A 16,433-nucleotide genomic window follows, 5' to 3' on the forward strand; every position below is an offset into this window, starting at 1 on the left:
AGGGAGACCTGGGTTGGATCCCTGGGTTGGGAAGGATCCCCTGGAGAAGGGAAAGGCTACCCACTCCAGTATTCTGGCCTGGAGAATTCCATGGACTATACAGTCCATGGGGTTGCAAAGAGTCTGACACAACTGAGTGACTTTCCCTCTCACTTTCTCTGGTAGCTCAGTGGTAAAGAATCTGTCTGCCAATGTAGGAGACACAGGTTCGATACCTGGTTTGGGAAGATCCCACATGCCTGGGAGCAGCTAAGCCCATGCGCCATAACTATTGAACCTGTGCTCTAGAGCCTGGGAGCCACAACTATCGCAGCCCACGAGCCCCAGAGCCCGTGCTCCACAACAAGAGAAGCGTCGCGATGAGAAGCCTGTGCACTGCAACTAGAGAAAAACCCGCGTGGCAACAAAGACCCAGCACAGCTACAAATAAATAAACTATAAAAAAGAGAAAAGAACCATTTACTGGATCGGAGGAAGAAAGGTGTAAGAGTTAATACGCAAATTCCCAGACCGAAAGGTAACTTAAATTGGGCAGGTTGGGAAAGAAATGAGAATGTGGAGTCGGTGTAATGGTTGGAACCAGCACAGTAAGGAACCTGGGACTCTGGTCCTCATCAGAGAGAAACCAAAGTCTTCTCACAGAGCCTGCTAGTGCATGGTCCAAACCAGGGACAGTGGCTTATCACGGAAGTGATAGTGAAATGGCCCTGGGTACAAGGGAACAAAATCTGAAGCAGTCAACGATTGTGAAGCTGTGAAGTTCCTAAAGACTGCATGGGAGGAGCCATCCTGAAAGATCTTTTATAGGACATGGAACAGACTTTGGAGAATCAAGGGTGATCTTGGCCCTTGGACTTCATAAACTAAGGAAGATTTAGTCAGAGAGCCTGGAGGTGGGGAGAAACAGGCTTTCTGAAACGCTAGAAATCTGGAGGCAGAAATTGTGTTCAGAACACCTGTGCATAGGCTATTTTATCAGCCCAGATGAAGAGGCGGCTTTGTAGACATGAAATTTGGATTGAGTCAAGAAATAATACTCTCTTTTGAATTAATACAAATATATACATCTCCCCACAAATTTCTGAAAATGCATAATTTTTGTACTATATTGTCTTATCTTCTTGGGTATACATATATAAATACATATACCTTAAAATTTTCCCCCTAACATTTAATATTTGTTTATTTGGCTGCATCGGGACTTGGTTGCTGTCATTTGCTCCAAGGCATGTGCAATCTTAGCTCCCTGATCAAAGATTGAACCTATATCCCTTGCTTTGTAAGGCAGATTCTTACTAGACTACCAGGGAAGTCCTTAAATACACACACACACACACATATATCTTGCGTATGCATATATATATATTTTTATATGTTAGTATATGTTTATAGATACATATTCATGTGTACATAAATTTTTTTTCCCTTGAATGGCTGACATAAGTCCTGAATCCCTAAAGAAATAAGGACAGCAAAGTATCAAGAATTGAACTTCCCAGTGAAGTCCTATTTTGCATTCACATTGTCAGAGGGACATTGAGACAGCCTTTGTCAAGTTCTCTGTAATCTAAGAAAACCATCCTCTGTCTGTTCCTGCTTCTACTTTGTTTGCATAAAGTTCTGAGTCCTTGATTAATTAAACTGGCAACCTGACCTTGCCCTACTGTGTAAGTTTTGTGTGTGCACGTTTTCTGTGTATTCTGCAGCTAACACCTAACCTCCCTGAAATATTGCACATATTCCAGTGCCTCTGTCTTGGGTGCAGAAGGGAACAGCACCTTCACTCTGGCCTCAGCAGGTCAGCCGGCCCTTAACCTGCTCTTCTTCCTATTGTCATATCCGGTCCCACCTAAGGAAGCCCCAAGACTACTGCCTGTTTTCCAGTGTAAGGACAGTGGAAGACAGCAGGCCCAGCACCAGTCCTAGAAGGACCTTCATGAACCAATTATCCCCTGTATTGGTTTTCTCCCTCATTTCTGTGGCCTTGCTCTTCTGACCTTGTACCAAGCTGGGAATGACTCTGACTCCAGCAGGAATCCATTAGAGATATTCAAGTGCAAAGAGTCTCTTACCAGATGCCAAGAGGTCGTTGATGAATACGAGGAACTTCTCGTCAGCCACCTGGGCATCGGTCATGAGAAACACGGTGCTGAGGTTCTTGACCCCGGCTTTCAGGCACAAGCCTGCCAGGTCCGCCTGCAGAAACCGTGTCAGAGACCTCTGAGAAGAGGGCCTCCTTGAAAAGAGACCCCCACCCACTTTTTAGGAACGGGACCGTTTTTTTTTTTTTTTTGGTCTGCTCTCACAGGAAATAAGGAAAGACGGCAACGGGAGGGAGGAAGGAGTGTGACTTTGCATTCACAGGCAGAAAAAGATGCCTCTTCCCAGGCCTTGACCCCATAGATGGAAAAGTAGAATAAATAGTGATGATCTTTAATTCACACAACCACCGTGGCTCCTGAATTAGTTTCTAGGACTCCTGCCTTGCAAAGAGACAACAGCTTTCCAAAGACAAGGATGGTCCCCTGTTCACCTGTATTAACTTATCACACAAGTCACTCGTCACACGAGTGAATGACTTGCCCCAGGAGGAAAGCAAAAGCTCTTAGTCCTGACAGAAGACTCACCACGTACTTGGGCCTCCAGGCTTGGGTAGATGACTATATCTTATGATAGCAGAGTTTTGTGTCCTTATGGCTAGCTCCAGGAAAAGACTTGCATTGCAAAAAATATATGTATATAGGGGAACACACAAACACACTCACACATATGCACACACAATCATTTGGTAGGAAATTTGTTATTGTTGACTTTGACATATTAATAGATGTGCTTCCTATTCGGGTGAGAGCTGAGACTCTACAGGTGTCACTAAAGCAGCTGAGGTCTCCCAGATACAGAGCTTGGGAAGGCCAGGTTCTCAGGCAGGGTCTAATGAGCCCCTCCAGGCACCAGCCCAGAGTCTAAGAAGAAGGCGGACAGACCATGAAGGGGAGGTTCTGGGCGAGGGAGCCGAAGAGCTAACGCAGGGTGACAGGGAGCGTCTGGGCAGCCCGGGAGAGGCTGGGTCTCCTCCCGCAGCCGCCGGCCCTCCTACCTTGAAGTCCAGGATTTGGTAGCCTCTTCGCAACGTGATCTGGAATACATCCATGGAGCTGACGAAAGCCGCCAGCCGAGTCAGGCTCTGCTTGCCACTGCCCCCCACGCCGACCAGCAGAGCGTTTCCCCGAGGGGACTCCAGGATGCGATTAATGTGGCAGCTGAGAGGGAAGCAGAGACACAGGGCTTCGATCAGATTCCCCTCTGTCAGAAGCAGGTGGAATGGTCTGGGGGAGCTGGAACCCTTGCAGGCACATCCTGGGCTGAGCTTGGAAAGACTCAGTTAAGAGGTGTTGACTAAGAAATGATGCATAAGGTGAGAGTTGCAAGTTAAGTTTTATTTGGGGCAAAATGAGGACTGCAGCTCGGGAGACAGCAGCTCTGAGAGACTGCTCCAAAGAGGCCGCGGGGAGAGGTCGATACATAAGATTTTGGTGAAGAGGGAGTTCAGAGCAATCCAGGGCTTACTTTACAAAAAGTTTTCTGCTAGTCTTGAGGAGCTGATGTCACCGTGAAGGGATTTAGTGCTTTTCTGGATAAGAGGTGATGCAAGGATTGGGATTATGAAATCAGTTTCTGAAAATATTTATCTAAAGACCTGTTCCACCAGTTTCCTGGAGCACAGAGTGCCTCACTCTCTAACCTGGACTCCCTTCAGGGAGTGCTGAAGGTCCATAGCTATAGCAGCACAGGGTTCAGTCTCCGCAGAGGCAGAGGGCAAATGCCCTGGGCAAGCACCAATTTGTAGTTGACAATGGTCCCCAAGCTTGGCCTCGCCTCTGGCCCGAGTGGACTAACGTCTCCCTACTCTGCTTTAAGCCAAAGCCTCAGGTGAAGAACAGGTGGTGGAGGAAGAGCCCAAGGCCACCAGGAGGGGGTGTGTGATGGTAACAGGAAGGGCCTGGGGTTAAATCTCCAATTATGTCCACAGAATGAATTCCTAGTGAGACAGTTTTCATGGCTTTTGATAAATGCTGAAAAACCGCACTCCCCCACCCCATTATGGTGGCACCAATTTCTTCTCAGGTGGAAGTAGTCAAAGGTTGAGTCTACTATATTGGAGCATAAGAACATGTCAGATTGTATTAGTTGAATTTGAAAGTTAAGCCCGTATATTTGGGGATGGATAGCACAGTGATGCAGCCACGGTGAAGGGGTCGTATGTCACTAAATTTATCTAGTGACATTTTATTCCCCTAAATATTCTTTCCAGGTGCCCCAGTGGTAAAGAATCTGTGTGCCAATGTAGAAGAGGAAAGAGACTGGAATTCAATCCCTGGATCAGGAAGATCCCCCAGAGAAGGAAATGGCAATCCATTCCAGTATTCTTGCCTGGAAAATTGCAGGCAAGAAAACGAAAGCTGAAGATGTACCGCAGCACAGCTGGAGGAATCTGGCTTACTGAAGACTGGACACACACACACACACACACACACACACACACACACATGGACAGAAGAGCCTCGAATGCTATAGTCCATGGGGTTGCAAAGAGTTGGACATGACTGAGCACTCAATACCACAAATATTCAGGAGGTTTTTACTGACCTACCTTAGCTCGTTTTATGATTTTACTTTTCTATTTATAATTACTCAGTTTTGATACTCTATCTTGTATCAGACAGATGTATACTTCTGATCCATCATTAAACGAGTTTCTAGACATCTGAAGAGTGTGTTTACCCAGCTTGCTTTCTCTATAGTGCTAGCACATTGAAGGGATTCAAGAAAATTTTGCTAAATTGAAGCAGAACACCCCAGACCTTATACTAAGCATCACATTTGGGGGGTGAAGAAGTTGCAAGGAATCATCTGCTTTGTGTCTACATGAGAAAGCGGTTGCCTATGGTGACAAAAAGGGAAATGATGGTGCTAAAATGTCCAGGCCCTCTCTTCAGATTCAATAAAAGGTGGGGGGGGGGGCAGGGATAAACTGATGAAGGTGAAAGAGGACAGTGAAAAAGTTGACTTAAAACTCAACATTCAGAAAACTAAGATCATGGCATCTGATCCCACGGTAAATAGATGGTGAAAAATGGAAACAGTGACAGACTTCATTTTCTTAGGTTCCAAAATCACTGCAGATGGTGACTGCAGCCATGAAATTAAAAGACGCTTGCTCCTTGGAAGAAAAGATGTGACAAACCTAGACAGCATATTCAAAAGCAGAGATATCAGTTTGTCAATGAAGGTCTGGATAGTCAAAGCTATGGTTTTTCCAGAAGTCATGTACGGATGTGAGAGTTGGACCTTAAAGAAGACTGAGCTTTGAAGAATTGATGCTTTCAAACTGTGATGCTGGAGAAGACTCTTGAGAGTCTCTTGGACAGCAAGGAGATCAAACCAGTCAATCTTAAAGGAAATCTATGCTGAATATTCATTGGAAGGACTGATGCTGAAGCTCCAATATTTGGCTACCTGATGCAAAATATTTCCTGATGCATTGGAAAAGACCTTGATGCTGGGAAAGACTGAGGGCAGGAGAAGAAGGGGACAACAACCACGGATGATGCCATGGTTGGATGGCATCACTGACTCTATGGACATGAATTTGAACAAACTCAGGGTGACAGTGATGGACAGGGAGGCCTGGCGTGCTGCAGTCCACGGGGCATAAACAGTTGGACACGACTGAGCGACTGAACCGCAACAAGGGATAAACTGAGGCAGGCAAGGGGAAGGAGAAACTCAAGTAAGTTCTGTGGGCCGCCCAACACCCAGCTCTATTCTGGAAGGCCTGAAGTCAGCTCAGCGTGGTCCATGCTATTCGATAGCTAAATGGAAATGCATCATTAGAGCTGAAGCTTTCAAAGAAGAATGGTGAAGTCTGCAACTGTCAGCATCAGACGCCAGCTGGGGGATTCATTAACAACCTCTGACGAGGGCAAAGGACTCTGCATTTAAATCACAAAATCTAAAAGGAAGATCAATATTCTAAAGGGTGCCTGGGCTAGAAAACCAAGGCAGTCTGAGTTAAGCCCATTACTGAGCTTCTGGGAGATTAAAAACAAAAGCTGAAGATGTACCACAGCACAGCTGGAGGAGACTGGCTTATTGAAGACTGGACACACACACACACACACACGCACACACGCACACACACCACACGAGAGAGAGAGAGAGAGAGAGAGAACCAATAAGATGCACAAAAGAAGGGGCAGGAAAGAAATTCCTTTTTTTTGGTTAATAAACAAGAAGTGATCCTAAGAGGAAGAGGAGGAGGCAGAAAAACATACATCGGAGCAAAAGAACAAAGAAAAAGACAAAGATTATGCCAAAAGCAGGAGGAACGATCTAGTGCGAAGCTTTCAGACAAAGCAGAACAAGAGTGTGCTGGAATGGTGAAGGAAGTTGGTAGGAGAGAAAAGGTGCTTTTAGGGAAAGAAAACAACAGCAAAAAGACAAAGTCTCTAATCTCAGGAACTCTTAGGCAGCGCAAAGCCCTCGACAAGCAGGAAGGACCTTCAAAAATCCTTACTTTCCGGAGGAGCAAACTGAGGCTTGGGACAGCCGTGTCCTCTGCAGACAACTACTAGCCGTCAGTGGCCGGAGGAGGACCTGAATTCGGGCCTGACTCTCGGCCGGGCCTGTGGGTTCCTGGAAAAGTGTGTAGAGACTTCATCCTGGGCGCTGTGTGCAGTGATGCCCAGAAGCTTAGTGACCTGTGCTTCTCACTATATTGTTCGGTGCAGAGAAATGTCACCGGCATGGAATGAGGGGAGAAGGAGGGTCCCCACCTCTTCCCAGGCCCTGGGGCATATAGAAAGGGGAAGGAAAAAACACTTTCCTCAACCCAGGGATCAGTGAGGTCTCAGTAAGAATTCATCAGTGAGGAGTTCAGGGAAGTGGAGGACTAAGCGGATTTTGCTGTTGGAGACCCTGGGCAGCAGGGGGCAGGGTGGAGAGATTGTAGGAGGCAGGAGGGGTGGTCAGTGCGGCTCAGGTGTGAGTACAGACTGTCTGGGAGGTTTGGAGACCATTCTCCGCGGTTTACTTGATAGCCCGCGTGCTCAGGGCGCGCTCAGTCACTAAGTCATGTCTGACTCTTTGTGACCCCACGGACTGTAGCCCACCAGGCTCCTCTGTCCATGGGATTTCCCAGGCAAGGATACTGGAGTGGGTTGCATTTCCTTCCCCAGGGGATCGTCCCGATCCAGGGATGGAACCTGTGTCTCCTGCATTGGCAGGTGATTCTTTACCACTGAGCCACCTGGGAAGCCCATTCATTGGACAGGAGCAAGGCTGAAAAGGACAGTTAGTTTTTGAAACACGTGTGCACTTAAAACTTGCGATCTCACTGGGGGAGGGTGGGTTGGGAATGGAGGTCCTCAGCCCTTCTGCTGCCTTGTTTGATGACCTCCCATTCTGTCACTGTGGTCAGGACCAGGACTGCAAGTGGCAACCATGTAAACAAATCCCGTTCCTCCAGAGTTTAACACGACCCTGCCCCCCAAGGTCAGTGGCAGAAGCTGCTCTACCAGCCACCACCTTAACCTTCATGGCAGAAGCGGTAGCTGCTTTCCCGGTTTTATCTAGGTGTCCTCAAATGCCCCAGTGAGACCTGACCCTGGGAAGGGGAGACAGCTGAAGAAAGGCAAGAAGAGAACCACACTTACACATGGCGCATGGCGTCCTCGAAGAGCACCAGGTCCATCACTGTGTTGACTTCGTTGTGGTTCTCCAGGGCCTCCACCAGAGTCTGGGTCAGAAGTTCCCACGACTGGACAGGCATGTACTTGGGCTCCCCGATGCCGTGTGCAAAATGGCAATACACGTTCAGGCTTCGGGTCTGCTCCACAGTCTCTTCGAGGTCCTGGTGATGAGACACAGGGGCAAGGACAATCCTGACCGACTCTTGGGTCTGGTTCCACACAAAGTGGCGACAAACCTTATTATGTATAAGAAAATAAAATACCCAGTACAACTCCACTGACTTAAAAGATAGGGAGTCTTTGTCTCATCACTACCAAGCTATACTTGAAGTTTCAAAAGGACAGCTATTCTTTTTTAATCCAGAAAGGAATTGTTTACTTATCAAAACCCAAATATTTGAGATTTTGTGACGTGGAGATTGTTATGAAAGTGAGTCCAAGAAAGAACAGGCTTTCTAATGCATCAGGAGGGGTTTATGTCAGCATGAGCAATTGTTCCCACCTGCCACTCTTTCCTTCTAAGGTTCAGACTGGAGGACTCACTTGGGAAGGGGGTGATTAGCATGCTGCTCAACAGCAGAGGCATAACCCAGGAAATAAATTTTAAATCACTATTTAAATAAATCTTCAGTCTTTAGAGTTGTTCCAAATGTTCCAAGTTCCAAACTTGTTCCAAATTTCCAACCAATAGCAGTTTCAGAGTGGCTGGCTCTGCAGAGACAAGACTGTGAATTTCCAAGGGTGTTGGTGTGTCAGCTGGGATGACCAATTTGGGGAAAGGACAAGGATATGGTCAGATGGTCTTCACAGACCTCACAACACCGAGATTCTATGGTTAATTTGTGTCTCTTCTTGCCCCAGAATTTTCCACTTTGTCACACTAAGGACAGACTTTCTTTCTTTACCTAAACATGATTTTCTTCAATTGAAGGGCTAGATTTTTGTCATTTGGGTGATCCTTGCATAATCACCATTATTTTTCAGATGTAAGCATAAATTCACAGGGTAATACTCACATCAAAAATTTTCTTGACCACGTCTACCTGGATCTTATCAAAAAGATCAAGGTCCTTCTCTTCCACCATCTTATCCCGATAAACCCGATTCGATTCGTGCAGATAGAGGTTTACTAGGTCCTGTGTGGACTTGACACATTCCACGGAGGAGAAGAGAATACCCTATAAGGAGAATAAACAGCAACAAAAATAACATGAATAGTAACTTAAAACTTCAACAGTTACTATTGATGGAAACCAGTTATGCAACAGGCACTGAACTAGATGTTCCGCCAGACAAAGCTCATTTAACCACCATGATGAACCCACAAAGTAATTTTTACAAGTCATTCAGCATAAGGTGAAGGATGCGACTCAGAAAGAAAGAAAGCATGCTCTATGGTATAGAGTAATAAGTGGCCTTAGTTCAAAACCACACAGCTTTGAAGCCAGGTCTGCCTGACCTGAGATCCTGGAATTTCAACCACTACTTTCCAAGTCACCACAGGAATGGGTGAGGTGGCTTCTCTGCTGTATTTCAATTCTACAAGTGCCATTTTGAAAGCTAATCTGGATGATGACTGTTTCTTCAAATCAGAAGGACAACAGAGGGCTGGAAGGAATATAGCTAACTTTTACAGGTCAGCAATCTAGTTATTCATCTCTAGTAAGTTCTCCTCCCTATATACCTCAGGGATCATTCTAAATATTTACTATTCTTTTCAAATTTCCACCACTCCCCTGTTATTATTAGCCAATGCTCCAAGCTTCTTTATGGAAAAATGGAGACCACTGAGATCAGAGCCTCTTGACAACTTCAAATCCTATAACTTAAAATTCATCGATGCCTTGTCTGCCCTCACTGATTTCTATCCTGTCTTACAAGAAAAGGAGTCCTTTAATTGTACATCATTACAGACAGAATGGGCTTCCCTGGTAGCTCTGATAATAAAGAATCTTCCTGCAATGAGGAAAACTTGGGTTTTCCCCTGGAGAAGGGAATGGCTACCCACTCCAGTATTCTTGCCTGGAGAAATCCATGGACAGAGGAGCCTGGTGGGCTACAGTCCATGGGGTCACAGAGTCAAGACACAACTGAGCAACTAACACTTTCACTCTAGACAGAATGATGCTCAGATTCACCTGCATGGCATGACGATCTGGTCATAACAAGAGGTGAAAGGCTGACAATTAATGATCTAAGTAGCCATGTCAAGAAGATAGAACAAGAACAAACTCACCCCGATCCTAGAGTAAGTAGGAAGAAAGAGATTATAAAGAGAAGAGCAAATGTTAATAAATTTGTATACTAAAATGTATCAAATAGAGATAACCAATAAAATCAAACACATAATATTGACATACTTCTCTTTTTCGTTTCTTTTGAAAAGACTAGCACAATTAGCCCTACTCTCTAGCAGGGCTAATTGAAGATAAAAAGAGAAAAACAGAGAAGGTACACATAATCAATAGCCAGAACAAAAAAACAGAGCACATGTCAGATAAAACAGATACTTAAAAGACAACAACAAGATACTATAAACAATTTTATGCTAATAAATTAGAAGCTGATGACACTGACATCTGACCACAACTGATGCAAAAAGAAGTAGAAAATGTGAGTTGCCTAATATGTATTTAAAAAATGGAATTTATAATGGAAAATCTTTCACAAAAAAACTCCAGATGGTTTCATCATTAAATTCTTCTGACATTTAAGGAAGGCACAATACAGTGTCTTAAAAAATCTTCCTGAGAGTAGAAACAGAGGAAACAATTCTCAATGCATTTTATGAGGACTTCATAACCTTAGAACACTGGAAGAAAGAAAAATGATAGGAAAATCATATTAATATAGATGCAAACATTATAGAGAAAAAAATAATGAATGGAATCCAGAAAATAAAGTAAGTTCACCATGTTAACAACTAAGTTGGGTTGACTACTCAAAAACAATCAATGTAATTTATCCCATTTCCAGAAAAAAAGGAGAAAAAAATAGATACAATGATTTCAACAGATATAGAAAAATCATTTAAGTTTTAACATATATTCATGATAAAAAACTCTTAGTAAACTATAAACTGAAAGAAATTTTCTTAAACTGGTAAAGAGCATCCATGAAAATCTATAGTAAGCATCACACTTAACAGCCAACTATTGTAAAGCTTTTCCCTAAAAATTAGGAATGCTGCGAAAGGCCACTCTCCCAATGTCTCTTCCTTGTGGTGGCAGGTAAGAAAAAGCAATGGGAAGGTTTAAGGGTCAGAAAGAAAGAAATTGTTACTATGATTCATTTTACCAATGGCATGATTGTGTATATAGGTGCAAACATAATACTGAACAAAGGTACACAAGCATATTTACCATACAATTTGCATTTATATAAAGTCCCAAAATATGCTGAAATAACGTATGGGGCTAGAAGTTCAGACAGTATTTTAGCTCTGAGAGGAGGAGAAAAGAGTGAGTGGAGGACTTCCCTGGTGGCCCAGTGGTTAAGAATCCATCTGCCAAAGCAGGAGACCCAGGTTCTGTCTCTGGTCTGGGAAGATCCCACATGCCATGGGTCAACTAAAGTAGTTTGCTGCCAACTACTGACCCCACGCTCTAGAGTTCAAGAGCCACAACTCCTGAAGCCTGCACAACTTGGAGCTCATGAACTGCAACAAGAGAAGTCACCACCATGAGAAGTCCCTGCACCACAACTAGAGGAAGCCTGCATGCGGCAACAAAGACCCAATGCAGCCAAATAAACAGGTAAGTACAATTAAAAGAAAAGCTCCATTTTTTTTTTTAAAGGGTGAACATAAGAAAGAAAAACGAGGGGTTTCAGGGATGCTGGGAATGTACTTCTTTTTTTTTTTTTAATGTATTTATTGGGAAAGTAGTTCTTGACTTGAGTTACGGTTATGTAGCTGTGATGACTTTGTGACAATTAACTGAGCTGTGTGTTCATGACTTTGGTGCTTTTTGACTTGGATGTGAGACTTTAAAAAAGAAATCTCATTAGGTCCCTTTGGCCCCTCCCACACATACATCTCGGCCCCTGTCGGCTTCCTGAATCTCCTGGGTACCAGCCCCGTGTGAGGTGTGGACAGTGGAGAAGGAGGCCCGCCACCAGAGCTGACTCTGGGAGAGAGGAGAGCCGTCAGCTGAAGTTTACAAGCCCCGTTACAGCCAGATGCTCAGGCTGACTGACAATTAAGGGCTGAGTCGATGAGAGCGTGTCAAGGACAAACTTTGCACCAACTCAGACAGTTTTGTGTAGCACTGAGATGGGAATGCTTAATGATTTCTGCTCAGAGCACGATCAAGTTCTGTCCTGACGTCCGGATCCTGGACAGAGTGAGTGAAGCGCAGAGAAGGGCTGAATGATGGAACCTTGGATCAAGCTGGATGGAGGAAAACGGCGTGTTCTCCAGACAGCGTCTGTCTCCTTGGGGGCATTCAACCCCCTTACAGCTCTCCTGTCAGGCCTTTAGGCAAGCAGGCTGGGAAAGGGGCAGGAGGGGGAGGCTGTAGCCAAGCTATGGGCTCAAAACTCCTTTCTGGAGGAGGAGGGTGAGGGGTTGCATGGATGGACGGAGGCAGGTTCTCCAGTGGGGGTGCACTTCCCACATTTGGGGCTGGGAGCTGACAGCGGGCAGGCTGCAGAGGTCGGGCTCGGACATAGAGCCCGGGGGTCGCTACTCAGGCTGGCTGAGTCTGGAAAAGAAACAGACTTAGCCCCACACCATACCTCTCCTCCTAGCTCCTCCCTGACTAGGGAGGACCTAACACAGGCTGAACTGGGACCCTCCTTCCTCAGGGCACCTTGGCAGCCTGAATCCCCACACAAGAGAGCTGCCCCCCCCACTCATCTGGGATACGAGGCTTCTGCTTGGCAGTTATGTGAACATACTCGAGCTACTGACTTGCCTGTGACACAGTTTTGTCATTTCCAAATTGGAAGCGATCAGTGTTGCACCTGAAGTGGTTGTCTTGAGGATTCAATCATTAGCTAACAGATGCAGAGGGCATAGGACTGGCTCAATAAATGCCAGCTTTATTACAGACTGAAGTTGGACCTTTTACAAAGATCCTCTCTGATCTCAAAGTTCCCTCCCCAGTCTTGTGGCTTGGCGACATCTCTGAGGCCTGTTCCCACCTACTTGTTATTCCACCAACACCGTGTGTACCTTTCTACCTCCCCGAGCATTCACGCTGTCATCTATGAGCTGGCAACTTCTCTCAGCCTTTATTAAATTGGGATAATAATGTGCATCCCAAAGGGCTGTAGTGAGTATGAATTTCAGGTCGCACAGGTGACAAGGCGCTGTCCATGCAGGAGCCGGCCCAGTGCATTGTGTGAGGGAGACCTGATGCTTCTTCTCCCTTTCATTCTGCCTCTACAAGCAAGGGGAATTTGATCTAACGACTTAACTCCTTTTTGTTCACTTGGAAAATGCAGACGGTAACACCTGTGTCTCATTCCACTTCAGTGAGATTTAAGAGATGGCTTGTGTGATTAAGAAAAAAAAAAAAAAGGTGCCTGCCCTGGTAGTCCAGTGGTTAAGAATCCACCTGCCAAAGCAGAAGACACAAGTTCAATCCTTGGTCCAGGAAGAGCCCCCGTGCTGTGGGGCAACTAAGCGCGTGTGCCACAAGTACTGAGGCTCTGCTCCAGCACCTGTGCTCAGCAACAGGAGAAGCCCCCGCCACGAGAAGCCCGTGCGCCACAATTAGACAGCAGCCCCTGCCTGCCGCCACTAGAGAAAGCCCAAGTGCAGTCACAAAGACCCAGAGCAGCCAAAAATAAATACATAAATAAATAACACTTTTAAAAAGTCTTTCTCAATTAATACTTGATAAATGGGAGAGGAGGGTGGAGATGCACAGACATTGCCATTGTCCAGGTCTGAGGGCCACGGAACTGGGTCCTTCTTGTTGCCTTAACTGTTTTAGGCTGTTTCATTAAGAGGATGGATGAGGACAGAATGGCATGGTGGAAGGGGGACCTGGAGACCTAGGTTCTATTCCAGTTCCTTCTCTGGCTGGCTGTGTGCTCTTAGGCAAATCAGTGTAAGCTCTGTGGGTCTGTTTCCTCATTTATAAGTTGATAAGTGAATGTTTGGAGGCACGTGACCCAGAAGCACCATCCTGGGTCAGCTCACACGTGCTCTCAGAGACTTGGCCTGGCTATGGGGCTCAGTGGTCCACCCTCTGGGTGAGCCTTTTGGGAACGCTGCTCTCAGATCACCGAACTAATGTTCAGTGGGTTTCTGCTCCTTACGACCATGGAACCCCCAAGCCCTACGGCCTCAATGTCTGGACCTTTGCTAGTCTGAGTTTTCCCAGAGTCCTACTAAGTCACGTCCATCTCTTTGCAACCTCATGGACTATAGCCCGCCAGGTTCTCTTGTCCTCCACTATCTCCCAGCGTTTGCTCCAATTCATGTCCATTGAGTTGGTGATGCTATCTAACCATCTCATCCTCTGCCACCCACTTCTCCTTTTGCCTTCAGTCCTTCCCAGCATCAGGGTCTTTTCCAATGAGTTGGCTCTTCACCCTGAGTAATTATCAATGTGCTCCCCATGGAGGGTCAAGCCTTGCTCCCTGGTCAAGTTAACATTTCCCTACAGGTGTGGCCTCTGCTTGGTATAAAAGGCACTTTCCCTCAAAAATGGCTCAGAGCCGTCCTGGAGAGGGGTCCCTCTGAGAAGTAGTTTCTGCAGATTCTCCTCCAGGATGGGAGGGTTATGGACCCATGATGTGAGGATGGGTTACCTGAGCAAGGGGAAGAAGGGGCCGGGTTTGCTGTGCTGCCCTCTGGAGGTTTTGATAGTGAGGGGCCAAGCAATTGAAAGCACCAGGCAGACACAGGCCATCCCTAGTTAGAAGAGCATCACTATCCTGAAATGGTTTTGACCTGGGAAAGAACCCAGAGTTTTAAGGACTGAGGCATCCCACAGGCTGGAGGATGGTGTCTTAGGAGTAGTACCACATGGCCTCTATAGGAGGCAGAGCCCTCCTGCATGGTTTGGGGGACGTTCTCTTGCATCTCAAGAAAGATGGGTGGACCAACAGGGCCTGCAAAATATTTTTATCTTTCTTCTGTGCCACTCTTTTTCCTAGGCTGAATAAGATAACATTATCTTTGAAATGCTGAGCCATATTCAGCTTGAAGGAACCAACTCAAAAAATGCATTCGGTTTACTGAGAAGTAATTCAATTGACTAACAGAATTTTATATTTTACAAATTTGTGGCTGTGCTGGATGTTGGTCACTGCAAGGGCTTTTTCTTTAGTTGCAGAGAGTAGAGGCTACTCTCTAGTAGAGGTGCTTGGGCTTCTCACTGCGGTGACTTCTCTTGTTTTGGAGCACAGGCTCTAGGGCACTCAGCCTTCAGTAGCTGTGGCACCTGGGCTAAATAGTTGTGGTGCATGGACTTAGCTGCTCTGAGGCATGTGGGATCTTCCCGGACCAGGGATCGATGTGTCTCCTGCATTGGCAAGTGGATTCTTTACCACTGAGTCACCAGGGAAGCCAGAGAACTCTGTTCTGTTGAATAGACCCACACAGATCCCATGGTACTCTGTTTACTTATATGTTCATCACCTCATAAGGACCCTGCCTTCGTCGAAGACTTTGGCCAAGGATGGAGGGAACAGGGTCATTGTCAAGCCTCCGAAGGTGTCTCGGAAAGGTCGGACTCACCTGGAAAATGTTGGCGAAGTCCCTGAGGTTGAAGATGTAGTGGAATTTGATCGCTGTGGGAAGGAACGTGGTGGCGATTTTCTGGTGGAAGGTGAGGGCCAGCTGGAGCAGCTGGGGGATGCTCTTGTGCAGCGCTGCCGGAAAGTTCCCCAGCCTGAGGTGCTGAGTCAGGATGGCGCTATAGATGGAGGACAGGGCGTCTGCTCCCGGGAAGGAGAGGGTGAACACGCTGAAGTGACGCTGCTCGGGAAAATGAGAGCCACAGGGAGGAGGCCACGAGTTACCCTCCGTCGTCACAGAACAGAAAACATTTCTTCTGGATTTGGGTACAGTGGTCAAGAATTCTTAGAAGGGCTTTGAATTCTACATTCTGGCCACACTTCTCACATTAAACCCAAACTTAGTTGAGCCTAGAATGAATGAAGGGCTTTGGACCTCTGGTCAAAGACGTCAGTGTGGCGTGGCAGGAAGAGAAGGGAACGTGGACTCTGGGTCCAAATCTGAACGTGATACTGATAATGCACGTGACCTCGGGAGGGTCATTCACCTCTCTGAAGTTCTCTTATTCCGAAGGCCAGGCTGAATTAGACTAACCTGATGAATCCATCTGGCTCGAAAGTCTTCTTTAAAAAGTGGTACAAGTGAACTTATTTACAAAACAGAAATAAGAGTCACAGATGGAGAAAATAAACTCAGGGTTACCAAGGGGGGAACGGGAGGGAGGTATAAACTGGAAGATTGGGCTTGATACACACACACTCCAAATATAAACAGATAATAAGGACCTACTGTACAGCACAGGGAAATCTACTCACACTCTGTAATGACCTATATGGGAAGAAAATTTAAAACAGATTGGGGGTATGTGTGTGTGTGTGTGCGTGTGTGTGTGTGTGTAAAATTGATCCACTTTGCTGCCCAGCAGGAACCAACACAACACTGCAAATCAACTATGCTCCAATGGAAGTTAATTATAAAAAAAAAGA

At 46.0% G+C, this 16,433-nt stretch overlaps 1 protein-coding gene across 1 annotated transcript in view; it reads right to left on the reverse strand.

The window, feature by feature from the left end:
* DNAH9 (dynein axonemal heavy chain 9) overlaps positions 1-16,433 on the reverse strand; it is a 277,788-nt gene that overhangs the window by 110,999 nt on the left and 150,356 nt on the right. The window contains exons 41-45 of the mRNA XM_043473954.1: positions 15,448-15,687; positions 8,768-8,929; positions 7,716-7,912; positions 3,098-3,260; positions 2,073-2,196 (exon numbers count right to left, since the gene is read on the reverse strand). Of these exons, the coding sequence (XP_043329889.1) occupies positions 2,073-2,196; positions 3,098-3,260; positions 7,716-7,912; positions 8,768-8,929; positions 15,448-15,687 (886 nt within the window). The remainder of the gene's footprint in view (positions 1-2,072; positions 2,197-3,097; positions 3,261-7,715; positions 7,913-8,767; positions 8,930-15,447; positions 15,688-16,433) is intronic.

The sequence above is a fragment of the Cervus canadensis genome, chromosome 1, assembly GCF_019320065.1.
Source record: "Cervus canadensis isolate Bull #8, Minnesota chromosome 1, ASM1932006v1, whole genome shotgun sequence".
In the NCBI taxonomy this organism is placed as follows: domain Eukaryota; kingdom Metazoa; phylum Chordata; class Mammalia; order Artiodactyla; family Cervidae; genus Cervus; species Cervus canadensis.